At 42.1% G+C, this 18,623-nt stretch overlaps 1 protein-coding gene across 5 annotated transcripts in view; it reads left to right on the top strand.

Annotated features, from left to right (window-relative positions):
* The first annotated feature begins 403 nt into the window (after positions 1–403).
* fam53b (family with sequence similarity 53 member B) overlaps positions 404–18,623 on the top strand; it is a 135,166-nt gene continuing 116,946 nt past the window's right edge. Inside the window, exon 1 of one of the 5 annotated variants that reach the window (XM_072239442.1) lies at positions 404–599. Coding sequence is in view for 1 of the 5 variants with exons in the window: in XM_072239445.1 (XP_072095546.1) it covers positions 965–976 (12 nt within the window). In the remaining 4 variants the exon portion in view is untranslated. Of the gene's footprint in view, positions 600–672; positions 977–4,011; positions 4,030–18,237; positions 18,255–18,623 lie in introns of those variants that run through there. The other 4 variants (XM_072239445.1, XM_072239441.1, XM_072239443.1 and 1 more) reach the window with 4 other exon arrangements.

An 18,623-nucleotide genomic window follows, 5' to 3' on the forward strand; every position in this document is an offset into this window, starting at 1 on the left:
TCATTGTGCATTTGACATCTCAAGACTACAATATTTATTGCACTTGCCATCTGTGATTGTTGCTGAAATATGGCCAGGGCCAGACTTCACCTATGCAAGGGCATTCTCCGGCGCAAAAGACATGGTAATTGCCCATGTAGAGGCAGTTGTTTCATTTAGCTGCTGATATTATCCGGCAGCTTAATCCCCTGTTTATTACAGAGTCGGGAGGTTTGGATCACGGCGCCACCTATCGCAGGATAATCGCGACAGTATCGGGGGAGGGGGGGTAGTTTCCATCGTTTTTAAAGATATAAAACTGACACTGCGCATAGCTTAAAAATAAAAGCGTTAGGTGTTGCGTGCATCGCGCAACAGGGAACAACTTTGTTTCCCTGCCCGCAGAAAAAGCAAACGCACGCACAGCATCAGAGAAGCAGTCTGTCCAGGAAGTGACAAACCCACTTCCCTTTCATTTCAGCCGATTGGCAGCAATGAGTGGACAGCTCCACAACAAGGAGAGGGGTTGTGGAAGGGGACGGGGTAGACTCGGCTCGGCCGGAGCTGGAGAGGCGACGGCGGAGCCTGGAGCCTGCCGAGTGCACGCTGCCTTTCTCCGGGTAGGTGATGTTATTAGAGCGGGCGAGGCGGGTACTGGGAAGGGGCTGGGGCAAGAGCTCCCCTCCCTCCCTCCCTCCCCCCGTGGAGAGGCTGTGCACGGATATTGTTACAATGTGTAAAGTCAGCCCGTGACAGCAGGAGACGGAGTAGGAGCAGCGCTCCACAACAGCTGAAACCCGTACACCAGGGCTCAGCGTGTCCCCAGCACGGCAACTGTGAGATCAGCCCAACGCAGTTGACATCCTCCTCCGAAGAAATAGCGCTGGGGAGAAAAATATGTATATCTATTATATATATGTTTTAAAACGTCATACACCCATCAATTAACCGATCCAGCGCGTCGCATCCTCTTAATCCCGAAAGGATGGATGATCCAGTGGGTATTTATTTTCCTGTGATTATATCATAATTGCAAGTCCACCCGTGTCAAAAGTAATATTTTAAAAAATACATCTGAGACCGAGTAAAGAATGCAAGGCTTATTTGCATTTCGTAATGGCTTTTGTTCGATAATTTTACTTTGATTTTTTTTAAAGGAAATATTTTATTTTTTGGGTATGTCTTTATTGTTCGGATGTATTGATGTGTTTTATTTTAGTGCGAGCCTCAGTTTTTCTTGGAACGTCTGGTTTGAAGGGCGGTCGGTTCCTTTCCAGTCCATTTAGTGCAGATTGACAGCCTGCTCCCGAGCGGAGCGGGGCTGCACATGGCGAGGGCTCGGAGCACCACTCTACCTTCAGGAAAGTCGCGTACCCACTACCCAGCAATACGTCTGTGATTCGGAAAACGCCAGCTAATCCCGAGCGTTTCCTTCCCACTGTACATTTTTCATCGCAGCCTCGAGTATAGTGCACTCCCTTAGAAGTTTTGTGTTTTTCTTTTATTTAAAGGCTTGGAAATCTTGCGTTGTTTAAATCTGTGGGAGCAAAAGTAATGTGTGTTAGACCGCCGTAGCATTTGAGTACAGAACTGGTCCCTACCTCCCCTGTCTGGGTGCACAAATCATCATTACTAAAGATGACATTTGGAGTAATCGTGAATGTGCTGTTTTCTGTCACTAATGTTTAGTATGGATGGCATTTGCAGTTTTGATAGAACAATAAATCATTTACTATTTCTTTTTTAATACTGTAAGACCATAAAAAGCAGACTTCGGTGTTTGTACTGATGCTCTCAAATGCTTCTGGGATCCTTTAAGCGTTGATACAATGAGGTAAAATATAGATTATGCTCCATGTAACCGTGTTGAGAAATGAATGTGTAAGGTGTGACTCGCTGCCAAGATCAGATACTGTAGAATATTCCTAGTGCCACAGTGCAGAACTGTTTCTAGTTGGGACGATGGAATGTGTAAGGTATTTTGAGATTAATGTCACATAGAAAGCATTGTGCAGTAAGTACCTTGATGCAGACAGCTGGCAGCAGTATCTATGTGGAGTTGTAACATTGTAACACATGGTGTTGTTTCGAGTAAACGCTTGATTCATTGGTTTCCTTTGCGACACTCACCATTGACCGTGCATATCTAAAGATTTTATCTTGCCCACTATGATGTTTTTAAGATCTAATGTTTTCCACAGAATTGCATTGGCCCATGGATCATTTTGCATGGTTTTCCTCTTTGTAAGATGATACAAGTGCCTGCATTTTAAGTTAACCGACACATTTAATTGAATAGGCTGTTGAAGAACTACAACTTTAGGAGGGTGGGCTGGAGGATATGGAGCATTAGATTGTCATAATCTAAGAAGTCTTTCCACTCACGTGCAAGCACTTAGCTCTCCATCAGTATTGAGATATTAAAAAAATCAGTATTACCTATACCCTACCACCTTGTACCTCTTCTTCATCTGACCCCACCTTCTTATTCTGACTTCTCTTTTTTTCCTGTCCTAATGGAGTGTCTTGGCCCATAAAGTTGAAGGTTTACTGGTTTCCATAGATACTGGCTAGCCTTCTGAGTTCCTCCAGCATTTAGCGTGTGTTTCCCCAGCAGTACTCCTAGTTACCTCCATGTAACATCTTTCACATCTTCATAATAGTTCATTTTTAAAGTATGGTCACAATGGTAATGTGAGGGGAAATGATATTAAGTAACATCCATTACTCTCTCTGCACCACCTGGAAATGTTACCAGATTATTTGCCGGATTTCCTTTTAGTCTGTACTCAAAGCCCCTAATGCTAGACAAAAAATTGCTTCGAACTGAGTGATTTGAAACATTGTCTTATGGTGACAACAATTTTAATATTAGCAACCTTTGAAGCAGCAAACCTTTCTTCAAGTGATTCATGAAACATTGATGAGAGAGAAAGAACTCTCATGTGTGCAATGCGTTTATAAACTTGGCATACCTCACTTATTCAGACAATGTGAAATATTTGTCAAAGATGTTTGCTATGATAACGCAGTCAATTTTCATGTGGGAAAGCACAATGATCCCCTATTTTGAAAATGGAAAAATATTGATTAGTTTATTGGGACAACCCTATACTTTAAGAGAAATCTTCTATGGGGAGATAATATCTTAGTTTCCTGTCATATTGAGGGATTATTCATCAAATCAGTACTAGTATCTTATAGATCAGGCTCAGTTTGATCTTTCTTTTGGAGCAGTGAATAGCTTTAACTTGGGAGAAGCACCAATTATTTTTACTTTTTGATATAGTAAGGACAATCTATCTGGACATTAATCTAATGAAGTGGACAGAGGGTGGTGAATCTGTGGAATTTGTTGCCACAGGCGTCTGTGGAGGCCAGGCCACTAGGTGTATTTGAAGTGAAGGTTAATAGATTGCTGATCAGACAGGGTGTGAAAGGTTACGGGGAGAAGGCGGGAGAATGATGTTGAGAGGGAAATGTATCAGCCATGATGAAATGGTAGAGCAGACTCGATGGGCCGAATAGCCAAATTGTGCTCTAAGTCTTTATAGTCCTACAATATCCATTAACGATTTCTCCAGTAACATTATATGCTGCAATGTGAAATGCACATCAGAACAAATTTTATGTTTTTAAATTCACTCATTTAAGTGTAGTCCCGAAGGTATCTCATTTGCTGTGGAACAACATTGGAGAAATTAGCATTATGAAGGAAGAACTTATACCACTATAATATCTTTCAAATCACTCAGGAAATATAGTTTCTATTGTTTAAAAATATTTTCAAACTAGTCATATTAAAATATTGATTGATGGCAATCACTATAATGTTCCACATTATGGAACACAGAAATAAGCACTCAGCCTGAAGGTATTGTGACTGTTGTGCACACGTTTAGTTCTTGATAAGCATTAACAATGTTTTTGCTGTACCTTTGCCAATGACAGCCCCGAAGTAAACAGATACTCAGTAGTTCGATCAAAGTTGGTATGTGCCACCCACAGAGCTGACCTTGCTGGAGATGGCTGTGCTCTATAAAGGGCAAGGTTAGCATCTATTTTATAAGGTCTCTGAAGTATTTGGCATGCACCATTTAGGCCAGTTTTTCATCTGGCTTGGTGATTACTGGTGAGTTATTGGTGCACATTTTACTCCCAGCAAAATAAAATGAAACAAATAAAAAAATCTAAACATTAATTTTAAAGTACTTGTAATAACTTTAAGCATTGTGCTTGTGTTAGCTTGCAAATGTTGAAACAAAAAATTCTGGAACTACTCGGCAGGGCAGACAGTTTGATGGGTTTTTGACCTGAAACATCAACTCTCTTTCTATCTACTCAAGTGCTGCCTGAACTGCTGAGTGTTTCTGACATTATCCAGTTTTTAAAATTTTCATTTGCATTACAAATAATTGAAATAAAAATGTTCAGAACTGTGTATGTAAAAGCCCTAGGCACATGTATATAGCTAGAGTGCCGAGGAATTTTTCACAGTACTGTAGTAATTTTATGTATTGCATTGTATTGCTGCTGCTGCAAAAAAAATAGATTTCATACCATATGTGAGTGATGATAAACCTGATTTTGATAAGGGTCTCTATTGTGGACTGAGAATGGGAAGTGGGTAGGAAGAAGGGAATCATGGTTGGGAAAAGGGGAAGGGAGAGAGGAGGGAGCAGGGAGACATTTTGTAATAATCAATAAACCAATTGTTCGGAAACAAATGACCTTGCCTGGTATCTCAGGGCTGGGTGTGTCTACCTGCAGCACCCCCCACCAGACCTGGCCCATGCTCCACACTCCATCCTCACCATTCCCAATATCCTTTGCTGCTGCCAGATTTACAATCTTGATTTCTGCTCCACGGTAACAAATACAGTACTGTGCAAAGGTCTTAGGCACCCCAACTCTATATGCCAAAGACTTTTGCACGGTACTGTTGATCTGATACTGGAGAAAATGCTTTATAAAATAAGTTTTCCTCAGCCCATTAGCTATAACTGTACAGCAAATATACACCCGGTACTGGTGAAATTAAAATGAATTGGTGATGTCATTTTGTCATCTGGAATTGTTGATTGGATGGTGACGTGAGCTGAATTGCAATTTCCATAAGAACAAAAAAAAAGTAATCTGCATACTTCAGTAAAGACTGTTAAAAGGCAAATAAAAACAAAATGAAAAAGATCATTTCACAGACTTTGGAACAAGAGAATCAGGTTTCAAAGTTGACCTTCAGTGGAAAAACCCAGAAATAAAAACAAATGCAACTATTGCCAATCAGTGAGGAATATCATTGTTCAGAAGTTCATTGTCTCATGTAAGTTAGCGGCAATGTTTCATTTTTTATGAAGATTATATTTAAGAGTGTTTATTTCCTTAGGATGGAGAATGACAGGAAGAGCAGTTTTAATTCCATTGGCATTACATATAAAAGAAATATAAAAATGTCGCAGATTCAACTTATTCGTCCATGCATGCTGTTTAATCATTGTGAGTTTCCAAATGTGGCAACTGCTTCAAAGATGATTTGTATGAAGACTTTTTGTATTGCTGATTTTATAGTGTTGCTTAAAAAAAGGTAGAATTGAAACATATTAGTTATTATGGTCACAGTCTTATATTGGAATTTCTTACCAGGCGGTGACGTATAGTAAGTTGATGACAACAACAATAGTAAGCATTAACTTTGGATTAGTTTCAGGATATTAATAGAAGTTTAAAACATTTGTGGGAACACTAGTAAGACTGGATAACTTAATTTTTGATGGATTTGCTTTTAACACATACCTAATGTCTCCCACACAACTGCTAAATCCTACACATTGATGTGTAAAAGTGGTGCATGATAACAAGATTACAATCATGACACGTTGTCAGAATTGTTAGCAACTCTTATTCTCTTGATTTTTTTTAAACTTTGTAATCTCTCATTTGTTTTTCTGATGTTTCTTTCTGGTATTTTGTGAGGTTATAGGTCGGTACAATAGCATAATGGTTTGCACAACCCTTTACAGTACAGGCGACTCGGGTTCAATTCCCGACACTGTCTGTAAGGAATCTGTACATTCTCCCCGTGCATGTGTGGGTTTTCTCCAAAGGTTCAAAGGTCCATTTATTATCGAAGCATGTATCCACGTACAGCTCTGAAATTTGTCTTCTCCAGATGGCCACGAAACAAAGAAAGAACATGAAAGTCGTTCAGAACGAAACGTAATTCCCGCCCCCCACAAATAAGAACAGGACCATCAACCCCCAAGAACAAAAAGCTAACCCCAAAACAACATGGAAAAGGAACAGGTGACGAAAACACAGAATATAAAAACCGTAAGACTGAAAAAGTCCACAGTCCTTAAACGCAATAGCCCAATCCATAAATGCAGAGCTACAATACCATCCTACGATATCACCAACATTCATTGAAAGAGGCAAAGACCCGCAGAGTTCGAAAACATGCCGGTTGGTAGGTTAAGTGGACATTGTAAGTTGTTCTGTGATGGGGCTAAGGTTAAATCAGGAGATTGCTGGGTGGTGTGGTTCGAAAGGCTGAAAGAGCCACTCTCAGACAGAATTGCACTCTCGTATCCCACCCCCACCTTTTGTTTTCACCCTGATCATCGTAAATCAATCTCTGGCCATCTTCCACAATAGATGCACAAGTATGAAGCACATTTTGTAATTAAGTACAAACTATGAAGTTCCAAAAGGTTATTAATCCACCATCTTATTGGATGCCATAAATCTGGAGGACCAATCATCAATCAGTAATACCAATTAACTTAATGGCATTGATGTGCTTTCTCAGTTTGTTTCTAGTCTGCCAGTAAAATGAAAATTTGTGCTACATTTTGTCTGGTCAATGCGCGATGTTCAGAAAGAGGAATTATTGATTGGAGATGCAATTAGTATTGAGAAATGATCTATAGTTGATTTACCACAAAGTTGACACGGAACACATTTTATAAATCTGCGTGGTATGGATCTTCTATATAGTAAACATTTAAGTTCTGTCGCCGATTACTAATGGAAAATGTTTATTTTTTCCCCCAAGCCTCAGAATTGTTTTGGTAGTGGGGTTTATGTGAAGTACAATCTCTGTTTCCCATGCAGTCAGGTGGAGCAGGGGTGAGAGTTATGTTTATTCTCTGAGAGTCCATGGTTGATTGAAGCAGTAATTTGAGATTTGCTATTTGGTAGGATCTGCGTTTTTTACGCTGTAATAACATGACTTGCTGGTCATCAATTCACAACCGTCTGCCAGTGAGAAATTTATTTCAGAGCAAAGTGGCCCCGAGATGAAAGCAATTAGCAAGGAACTGATGCAGAGAGCACAGTGGAGAGTTTTATATTGCCACTTTTTAGTTTGTCAGCTACCAAAAGGTAAGAGCTGAAGAAAAGCAGTAGTAAATGGCCTTTCATCTCATATAATGCTGTTTTCCTTGCGAGAAAATATTTAAGCTGATAAATTCACTGGGAAAAAAATAAAAAAGCCACATTTTATTTAGGTTGACAATGTCACATTGCAAAGATTTTAAATGTGCCACTCTTCTAAAGGATCAGTAACATCCATTGTGAACTGTCTCGCAAGACTCACTGTCTGTTCTCTTTCAGAGCTCATTGTGATGAACAGCATGATATCACAGAGCGCACTACAGAATTACTTTCAGTAATTTTGATTTCAATAAAATGTAACATTTCTAAAATGATAGTTGTAAGATTTCTTGGCAGTGCTGAAATCCAACCAGTAGCCAGCATAGTTGTGCTGAGTTTTCTGCAATGTCCTCGAAATGAGTCAGTCTGATGTATAACGTCATTCCTTTGAAGAAAGAACCTTTAAGGAATTATCAAGGTCAAGAGCAGAAGGAGTGGGTTGTTCAAACCTCTGAATTACTGAAGTACTGAGCATGTTTTTCTTTCAAAGTGTGTTATTTAATTTATCAGTTATTGAGTACTGAAAGCGTAATGGATTAATAAAAATTGTACTTTTTCTTGAAAAGCTACTGTAAGGGGGGCATTTATTGTTCATCCTTAATCAGCTCTGTGTAGATGCTGGGAAGTTGCCATTTTGAAACTCAGCAGTCTTTATTTACAGTTGTGTTAGGTAAGTATCTCCTGTAGACACAGGCTCCAGATGAAGGATTTCAGCTTGAAACATCACCTGTTTATTCCCCTCCTTAGATGCTGCCTGATGTGCTGAGATCCTCCAGCATTTTTTTTTTGTGTATTTCCAAGGATCCCTTGTATTTAGATTTATGATCCATGGATCAAGTTGGGAGCTTGGGATGTCTCCATTCCGCTCACTGGCAATTGCCATCCCTGCAGCTCTATGTGACCTTCTGCTGTCCATTTTTTGGGAATCCCCATGAAGCCTCATCGCCTTGAAAGGGATGGAGGAAGCACATGGGGACCAGGAGAAGCAATAGAACATAGAACAATGCAACAGGAACAAACCCCTCAGCCCACTATGTTGTGCCAAGCTAACTAAGGTAATGACACCTAATTACACTAATTCACGTACCTATTGAAGAACCTCTTAAATACCTCCTATCGTATCTTCCTCCACCTGTATCCCTGGCCATGCATACCAAGCACCCACAACTAACTGTATCAGGTCTCCTTTCAACCTCTGCTATTCCATGAGGTATATCTTAGGATGTGCTGGGCCACATCATCGGTGATGTAACCTAGCACGGTAAACAGCCCTTGTTTGGTTAACCTCTCCTTTTAAGAGATGCCCTCTAATCCAGGCAGCATCCTAGTAAACTTCCTCTGCACCCTCTCAAAAACCTTGACATCCTTCCAGACCACTCGCATCAATGGACTGAGTGCAGTACTCCAGATGTGGCCTGGCCCGAGTTTTATAACTCTTTCTAACTCTTGAAATCAAAGCCCCATCTAATAAAGGTAAGCACGCCGTATGTCATCTTTACCAATAAAATACCAGTGAGGTTCAACATCGCCACTCTTGTTGATGGATTTATCCACAGGTCCCGTTCGTCTGTGTCCCAGAGCAATTATGGAAATGGCCCAGAATAAAGTAAATTCCAACATGGTTTGAACTCTGGAATAGCTTCAATAGGGTAGAGGTTAGCTTATGTAACCACACTATTTAGAAAAGGAGGTAAAGAAAAAGAAATGAAGCTATAAACTTATTATCCTGATGTTGATGAGAGAGAAGAGCACCATGCTGGACTAAACCAATGTGGGTTCATAAATTTTGACAAATCTTTTGGAATGCTTGATGCAGGATGGATGAGGGAGAAACCGTGGATGTAGTTTTCCAGTAAGAAGGTTATTTTAGTAAGGTTGTCCTTGAAAGGCTAGTGTGGAAAGTAAAAGTTAAGTTGGATTTTTGGGGGTGAGGTACTGACGTGACAAGAACTGGTGGGCAAACAAGAAACAGCAGGATTGAGTGAGACTCTTTTGAGTGGCAGACAGTGATCATTGGGGAACCAAGGAGATCAGAGCTGGGACCAAGCTATTGATGTATTAATGATTTGGCTGAGCAAATCAGGTGTGGTATCTCCTGATTCACTGACAGCACAAAGCTGGGTGAGAAGGTAAGCTCTGAGGAGGCTGCAAAGAGGTTCCAGTGTGATAATGAAGGGTTGAGTAAATGGGCCAAGACAAGAAGTGCAGTACAGTCTTGATAAGTGTGAGATTGTCCATATAGGCAAGGTGTTTCCAACCTCTTTTATGCCATGGACCCCTACCATTAACTGAAGGGTCCGTGGACCCCAACTTGGGAACCCTGATACTGGTGGCAACAGGAGGAAGGCTCTTCTGATGGAGGAGAGACATTGGGGAAGTTAATGACCAAGTGTCACACCATTGAGGACAAGGAATAAGCCATTTGAGATTGAGATGTGGAGACATTTCTTCTCTGATGAACCTTTAGAATTGTCTACACAGAAAGGTATTGCAGCCAAATCATGACATATGCTCAAGAAGGAGTTAGATGTTATTCTGAAGCTAAAGAGAGCAAGGATAAAAACCAGGAATATCGGTGCTAATCAGACATGATTGTATTGAATGGTGAAGCAGGCCCAGAGGACAAACGACTATTTGTCCCACTGTCAATGTTTAATGGGCAAGGGCTCTCACTATGTAATATTGGTATGGTAATTGTGAGAATTGATCTGCCTTGTAACAAAGGTATAGTACTTATGTCTATCATGTAACACTGTGAACAATACTGTTGGCCAGAGGTATGGTTTCTGGTAACACTGGAATATGGTATGGTTGTGCATTGATCTGTCATGTAACACTAGTGTACAGCCCTGATGGGCAGAGCTTTTTCACTGTGAACACAACAGATGCTGGAAATCCAGAGTAACATGCACAAGGTGCTTGAAGAACTCAGCATGGGTCATGATGAAGGGTCCCGGCCCAAAATGTTGACTCTTTATTCCCGTCCGTAGATGCTGCCAGATCTGCTGAACTCCTCCAGTATTTTGTGTGTGTTACTCTCTGTATAACCTGAACACAGACCTGGTGAGTACAGATCTGTCACTGTGTAACTTGGAAGGTATAGTACAGATGGACATGGGTCTTTCACAACGTAACAACTGAGCTACACTGCTGGCCACGTGTTGTTACTGTGTAACTCTGGCATACAGTACAGGGGGCCACAGCTCAGTTCCTGGAAAACACTATGTACAGTATGAATGGGCACTGGTCTGTCACTGTGTGACATTGAGGTACATTGCTGATGCACACTGATCTCTCACCGTTTGTCACTGGGATTGAGCACTGATGAACTTGGGCCAGTACAGGGTTCAGTATTGGCAGGCTCAAGTCTGTTACCATAAAACAAACAATTATGGTGGATACAGGTGGCTCACCGAGTGACAGTAGGCTAGGGTGAAGGTCACAGGTCTTTTCCTGGTGAGGACAGAACTGTCTCTGTTATAAAAGGATATGTTACCAGCAGCACATCTGTGTCACTGTAACACCAAGCATATACTGATGAGCACAGGTTTCTTGTTAGAGCGAACACAGATTTCAGTGGCCATGTCTGCACAGTGGTATTGACATAATGGGCTGTAAGATTCTTTGAACTGCCTTCTGTGCCTGGGCCTTCTTTCCAGGTCTTCCTCTCCATGGAGACTATAGGAATAGAATTAGGCCACTTGGCCCATTAAGTCTGCTCCTCTGCCATTCCATCATGGCTGATTTTATAATCCCTCTCAATGCCATTCTCCTCCCTTCCCCTATGACCTTTGATGCCATGACTTATCAAGAAACTATCAACCACTGCTTTAAATATATCCAATGACTTGGCCTCCACAGCCATGTATGGCAATGTATGGCCACAGATTCATTACTCTCTGGCTAAAGAAATCTCTATTTTACATGGACATTCCTCTATTCTGAGGCTGTGTCCTCTGATTCAGGACTCTCCCGCTATAGGAAACATCCTCCCCACATCCATTCTATCCAGACTTTGAAATATTTAATAGTTTTCAATTAGATTTCCCCTCATTCTTCTAAACTCCAGCGAGTACGGGCCCAGAGCCATCAAGTGCTCCTCATACATTAACCCTTTGATTCCTGGAATAATTCTTGTGAACTTCCTCTGGACCTTCTCCAATACCAGGACATCCTTTCTTTGATAAGGGACCCAAACCTGCTCACAATACTCCAAGTGCAGTCTGACCAATGTCTTATAAGTCCTCACTATCACATCCTTGCTTTTATGTTCTGGTCCTCTCGCAATGAATGCTAACATTGCATTTGCCTTCCTTACAAACCAACTCAATCTGCAAGTTAACCTTCAGGGACTACTGCACGAGGACTCCTAATTCCCTTTGCACCTCAAATTTTTGAATTTTCTCCCCAGTTGGAAAATAGTCTTTACCTTTATTCATTTTTTCAAAGTGCGTGACCATACACTTCCCTACATTGTGTTCTGCCACTTCTTTGCCCATTCTCCCAATCTGTCCAAGTCCTTCTGCAGACTCCCTGCTTTCTCAACGCTACCTGCCTACACTTATCTTCTTATCGTCCATAAACTTGGCCATAAAGCCAGTAATTCCGTCATTCAAATCATTGACATAGAACATGAAAAGATATGATTCTGACAGACCCCTGTGGAACACCACTAGTCACCGGCTGCCATTTAGAAGAGGCTCCCTTTATTCCCACACTTTGCCTCCTGCCCATCAGCCAATCTTCTATCCATGTTGATAACTTTCCCGTAATCCCTGTAATGAGCTGTTATCTTGTTAAGCAGCCTCGTGTGTGGCACCTTGTCCAAGGCCTTCTGAAAGAAGGATAATGAGTTTGAGCTTGAAAGACAATGGGCACTGAGGGAGAAAGGATGGATAGAGAGAAAGTATGTACAGTTTTCTGATTTCGGGGGTGGGAATGTTTTCCCTCAGGTTGTGTGTGAAAAGCTGGCTTTTGTAAGAAGGAAGTACTTAGGTTTTATGTGCTTTTCTGAATAGTTTGGGTACAAAAAACTGCATTCCTCTTGAGCGGCTCCTGGAAGTGGTTTGGATTGTAAAACGTGCACAACTGATTTAGACCAAGTGACAGTGAAGAAATAGCAACAAATTTCCAAGTGGGAATGGTGTACGGTTTGTAGCTGATGGCGTTCCCATGCTCCTGTTGCCTTCATCCTCCTCCATGGGAGAGACCTCTGGTTTGAGAGCCGCTGTTGATGAGGAACTGCGTGCTTCTTGAGCCTGGTAATCACTGTAGCCATGGTGAATGAAGTGAACGTTTAGGATGGTGGAACTAGTGCCAGAGAAGCTGACTGGGTCATCTTGGATAATGTCAAGTGTCATCAATACAGTTATAGCTGCACTCATCCAGATGAATGGTGACTATTCTTTGCCATGTCTGTCTTGTAAATGGTGGAAAGGCAGGAGATGAGCCAATTGTTGCAGAGTGCCCAGCTTCTGACCTGTTGTTGTAAGTACAGCATCTATGTGACTGACCCAGTTATTTTTGTGATTGATGACACCCCAGAGAACGTTGATCGTCCTGGGCTTGATTTTACGCGAGTGCTGCCCATTGTCATTTGGAGGTAGTTAGGCTCCCTTGTTGGTTATCCCATTTTCCTGCAAGGATATAAGAACAGAAAAAGTTGGAGTCGGCTTCTTAACTTTTTTGAATTTTCCGAGCCATTCCAATTAAATATCTTAAACACAAGAAGTTCTGCAGACTCTGGAAACACAGGGCAACACAAACTTCTGGAGGAACTCAGCAGGTCAGGCAGCATCTATGGTGGGGAATAAGCAGACAATGTTTCAGGCTGAGCCCCTTCAGCAGCACTGAAAAGGAAGGGGGAAGAAGGTGGGGGGAGTGGTAGGAGTACACGCTGGAAAGTGATAGGTGAAGCCAGGTGAGGGGGAAGGTAGGTGTATGTTACTCCGATGAAGTAAGTTGCCACACAACATTGAAATATCGAAAGTACCATTGACTTTGGCATAGTAAGAGCTGTTTTTCTTTGCCCCAAGGAGAAGTGCTAGAACTTTGCGCCTTGTGATGGCAGAGACAAGAACAACCTTGGAGTAAGTTGCTTTCTTTGCCTCTAATGTAGAGAGTGGCTGAGCGTAAGCAATGAAAAAGGCGCCTGGTTGACATGCCAGTTTGGTGCCGGTCTCATTGCATTGCTTTCTGCAAGGTGAGTGCCTGACCAGAGTAGGTTAATCAAAGATCATTGCGGCATCTGAGCTTCATGACTGTTCTAAATAGAAACATAGAAACATAGAAAGTAGGTGCAAGAGTAGGCCATTTGGCCCTTCGAGCCTGCACCGCCATTCAGTATGATCATGGCTGATCATCCAACTCAGAACCCTGTACCAACCTTCCCTCCATACCCCCGATCCCTTTAGCCACAAGGGCCATATCTAACTCCCTCTTAAGTATAGCCAATGAACTGGCCTCAACTGTTTCCTGTGGCAGAGAATTCCACAGATTCACCACTCTCTGTGTGAAGAAGTTTTTCCTAATCTCGGTCCTAAAAGGCTACCCCTTTATCCTCAAACTGTGACCCCTCGTTCTGGATTTCCCCAACATTGGGAACAATCTTCCTGCATCTAGCCTGTCCAATCCCTTTAGGATTTTATACGTTTCAATCAGATCCCCCCTCAATCTTCTAAATTCCAATGAGTATAAGCCTAGTTCATCCAGTCTTTCATCATATGAAAGTCCTGCCATCCCAGGAATCAATCTGGTGAACCTTCTTTGTACTCCCTCTATGGCAAGGATGTCTTTCCTCAGATTAGGTGACCAAAATTGCACAATACTCCAGGTGTGGTCTCACCAAGGCCTTGTACAACTGCAGTAGTACCTCCCTGCTCCTGTACTCAAATCCTCTTGCTATAAATGCCAGCATACCATTCGCCTTTTTCACCACCTGCTGTACCTGCATGCCCACTTTCAATGACTGGTGTATAATGACACCCAGGTCTTGTTGCACCTCCCCTTTTCCTAATCAGCCACCATTCAGATAATAATCTGTTTTCCTGTTTTTGCCACCAAAGTGGATAACTTCACATTTATCCACATTAAATTGCATCTGCCATGAATTTGCCCACTCACCTAACCTATCCAAGTCACCCTGCATCCCTCTTAGCATCCTCCTCACAGCTAACACTGCCGCCCAGCTTCGTGTCATCTGCAAACTTGGAGATGCTGCATTTAATTCCCTCATCCAAGTCATTAATATATACTGTAAACAACTGGGGTCCCAGCACTGAGCCTTGCGGTACCCCACTAGTCACTGCCTGCCATTCTGAAAAGGTCCCGTTTATTCCCACTCTTAGTTTCCTGTCTGCCAACCAATTCTCTATCCACATCAATACCTTACCCCCAATACCGTGTGCTTTAAGTTTGCACACTAATCCCCTGTGTGGGACCTTGTCAAAAGCCTTTTGAAAATCCAAATATACCACATCCACTGGTTCTCCCCTATCCACTCTACTAGTTACATCCTCAAAAAATTCTATGAGATTCGTCAGACATGATTTTCCTTTCACATATCCATGCTGACTTTGTCTGATGATTTCACCGCTTTCCAAATGTGCTGTTATCACATCTTTGATAACTGACTCTAGCAGTTTCCCCACCACCGATGTTAGGGTAACCGGTCTGTAATTCCCTGGTTTTTCTCTCCCCCCTTTTTTAAAAAGTGGGGTTACATTAGCCACCCTCCAATCCTCAGGAACTAGTCCAGAATCTAAAGAGTTTTGAAAAATTATCACTAATGCATCCACTATTTCTTGGGCTACTTCCTTAAGCACTCTGGGATGCAGACCATCTGGCCCTGGGGATTTATCTGCCTTTAATCCCTTCAATTTACCTAACACCACTTCCCTACTAACATGTATTTCCCTCAGTTCCTCCATCTCACTGGACCCTCTGTCCCCTACTATTTCCGGAAGATTATTTATGTCCTCCTTAGTGAAGACAGAACCAAAGTAGTTATTCAATTGGTCTGCCATGTCCTTGCTCCCCATAATCAATTCACCTATTTCTGTCTGTAGGGGACCTACATTTGTCTTAACCAATCGTTTTCTTTTCACATATCTATAAAAGCTTTTACAGTCAGTTTTTATGTTCCCTGCCAGTTTTCTTTCATAATCTGGAGAACTGTAATAAATATCTCCACTCACAAGCATCATAATGTAGAGGAAGCTGCATCAGGAGCACTAAATACAGACAATCTGCAAATCCGTTGGGATTGTCTACCCCATCTGGTGCTTCCAATGCAGGCTCCTCATCTGCCGTGATGAGGCTACTCTTAGGTTGGAGGAGAAACACCTTATATTCTGTTGAGGTGGCCTTCAACTTGATGGCATGAACATCGATTTCTCCAACTTCCAGTCGTATTTTCCCTCTCCCTTCCCTCTTCTTCACTTCCCCACTCTGGCCTCTTACCTCTTCTCCTCACCCGCCTATCACCTCCCCCTGGTGCCCCACCTCCTTTCCTTTCTCCCATGATCCGCTCTCCTCTCCTATCAGATTCCTTCTTCTCTAGCCCTTTGCCTTATCACCTCCCAGCTTCATACTTCATACTCCACCTACTTGGCTTCATCTGTCACCTTCTAGCGTCCTCCTTCCCCACCCCCCCACCTTATTCTGTCACCTTCCCCGCTCCTTCCAGTCCTGACGAAGGGTCTCGGCCCAAAACACTGACTGTTTATTCATTCCCTCCAGCATTTTTTTGTGTGTGTTGCTCAAGTAATGTTTAGTTTTTAACTATTTATGAACAAATATTTAAAAAGTAAGTAATCCTGGAGTTCACAATGGCATTGAATGTGATATGTGAAGTAATGGGCTGCTCATATTGCCGTGTCTCTGAAATGAAGGTGTTTTTGTGTTTTGGATGAAGGCTACACCACTACAGTTCTGGCTGAATTCATATTGACCTTCAGTAAACAAGCTATTGCTAAATAAGTGTCACTGAATGAACCTCTTGACAAGCCCTGCCATCAGTCAGTATGTAGTGCTGGGTGTGGTAATCGGTTTCTTTGGAAGGGCATGTCCTTCTGCCTCTGAGGGGGAAAAGAAACACCCATGGTGGAGCAATCGGGGGCGTTGCCTGGCAGATTGCTGCAAGCGTGTCTGTGGCAGACATGGCTTCTCGTGGGACAGTTCCCACAATTTTGGCACGTCTTCTGGTCCTAACAAGAAGATTGACTGGGTGGGCTGTGTCTAACAGCTAGATCATTCCCGTATGGTTTTATCCTGTTTACATAAAAGTGCACACTACAATGTCTTAGGAGCCAGCATCTTCCCTTCTGCAATGAAAGTTTAAAGTTCAAAGTTCAAACTATATTTATTATCAAACTGTCTATATTGTACACAACCTTGAGACTGATCTCCTTACAGGCAGCCACGGAACAAAGAAAGCCAATAGAACCCATTTTTTAAAAAAAAAGACTGTCGGACACTCAGGGTGCAGAAAAAAACCCGAAGTGTGCAAACAATAAAAGTAATCAAATTACATTCAGAACTGAAGTTCATGAAAGTGAGTCCACAGCCATGAAGCCAGTCCAGGAGCCCAGCGCAAATTTCTGGATGGTCATGAAATCATGAACACTACCTTGCTTTTGCACCTTTTATTGATTATTGTAAGTTGATAGTCATTTTTAATATCTTGCACTGAAATTTGCAGTGATAAGAATTCTGATCCTGTGTTTCAGTAGATCTTGACAAGTGAGGTTATTTATTTATTATTTACTTACTGAGATTGTTTCTGGCCCTTTGAGCCACACCACCCAGCAACCCCTGATTTAACTGTAGTCTAATCACGGGGTAATTTACAATGACTAATTAACCTACAAACTGCTATGTCTTTGGACTGTGGGAGGAAACCAGAGCACCCAGAGGAAACCCACACAGTCATGGGGAGAACGTACAAACTCCTTACAGACAGCGGTGGGAATTGAACCCGGGTCTCCTGTACTGTAAAGTGTTGTGCTAACCACTAGGCTACCGTGCCACCCCATATCAGGGTGCAGAGTATTGTTTTCAGAGCCCCAGTGGTGTTAAATTTGTTTGCTTGATGGTTATTTGGCTTGCATGGCAATTTGCTGGGTTCATTATGACTTTTACCAATACTTGCTTCTTATTCTTGGTTGTTTTTTTAACTTTGCTGAATTCAGATGCCCTTATTGGCATCATAAGATTTCTAGATTATCTCCAACCCTCTGGATTACTAAGTAACACATATAAAATGCTGGTGGAACTCAGCAGCTCAGGCAGCATCTATGGAAAGGAGCAAAGTCAATGTTTCAGGCTGAGATCCTCCATCAGAAGCATCGACTGTTTATTCCCTTCCATAGATTTTGCCGAGTTCCTCTAGCATCTGGCAGGTGTAACTCTGCAACAGTTATTACCCCTCAACCATCAGGCTCTTGAACCAAAGGGGATAACTTCACACTCAACTTAACTTGCCCCTCCACTGAAGTGTTCCCACAACATGGACCATAGCAAGGCATTTGACAAGGTCCCGCGTGGGAGGTTGTTCGAGAAGGTTCAGTTGCTCGGCATTCAAGTTGAGGTAGTAAACCGGATTAAACATTGGCTTTGTGGGAGAAGCCAGAGAGTGGTAGTAGATGGTTGCCTCTGATTGGAGGTCTGTGACTAGTGGTGTGGCACAGGGATCAGCACTGGGTCTGTTGTTTATCATCTACAGTATATCAACAATCTGGGTGACACCAAGACTGAGGGTGTAGTGGACAGTGAGGAAGGCTATCATGGCTTACAGAGGGATCTGCATCAGCTGAAAAAATGACAGATGAAATTTAATTCAGGTAAGTCTTGAGATTTTGCACTTCGGGAGGTCTAGCCAGGGTAGGTCTTACACAGTGAACAGTGGGACACTAAGGAGTGTGGTAGAACAAAGGGATCTGGGAATACAGGTCCATAATTCATTGAAAATGGTGTCACGGGTAGATAAGGTCGCAATTAAAGCTTTTGGCATGTTGGCCTTCATAAATCAAAGTATTGAGTAAAAGAGAAATGGGATGTTATGTTGAAGTTGTATAAGAGATTGATGAGGGCTTATTTGGAGTACTGTGTATAGTTTTGGTCACCTACCTACAGGAAAATATGTAAACAAGGTTGAAAGAGTACAGAGAAAATTTACAAGGATGTTGCCAAGTCTGTAGGATCTGAGTTAA

Source organism: Mobula birostris, chromosome 21 (assembly GCF_030028105.1).
Source record: "Mobula birostris isolate sMobBir1 chromosome 21, sMobBir1.hap1, whole genome shotgun sequence".
Classification (NCBI taxonomy): Eukaryota; Metazoa; Chordata; class Chondrichthyes; order Myliobatiformes; family Myliobatidae; genus Mobula; species Mobula birostris.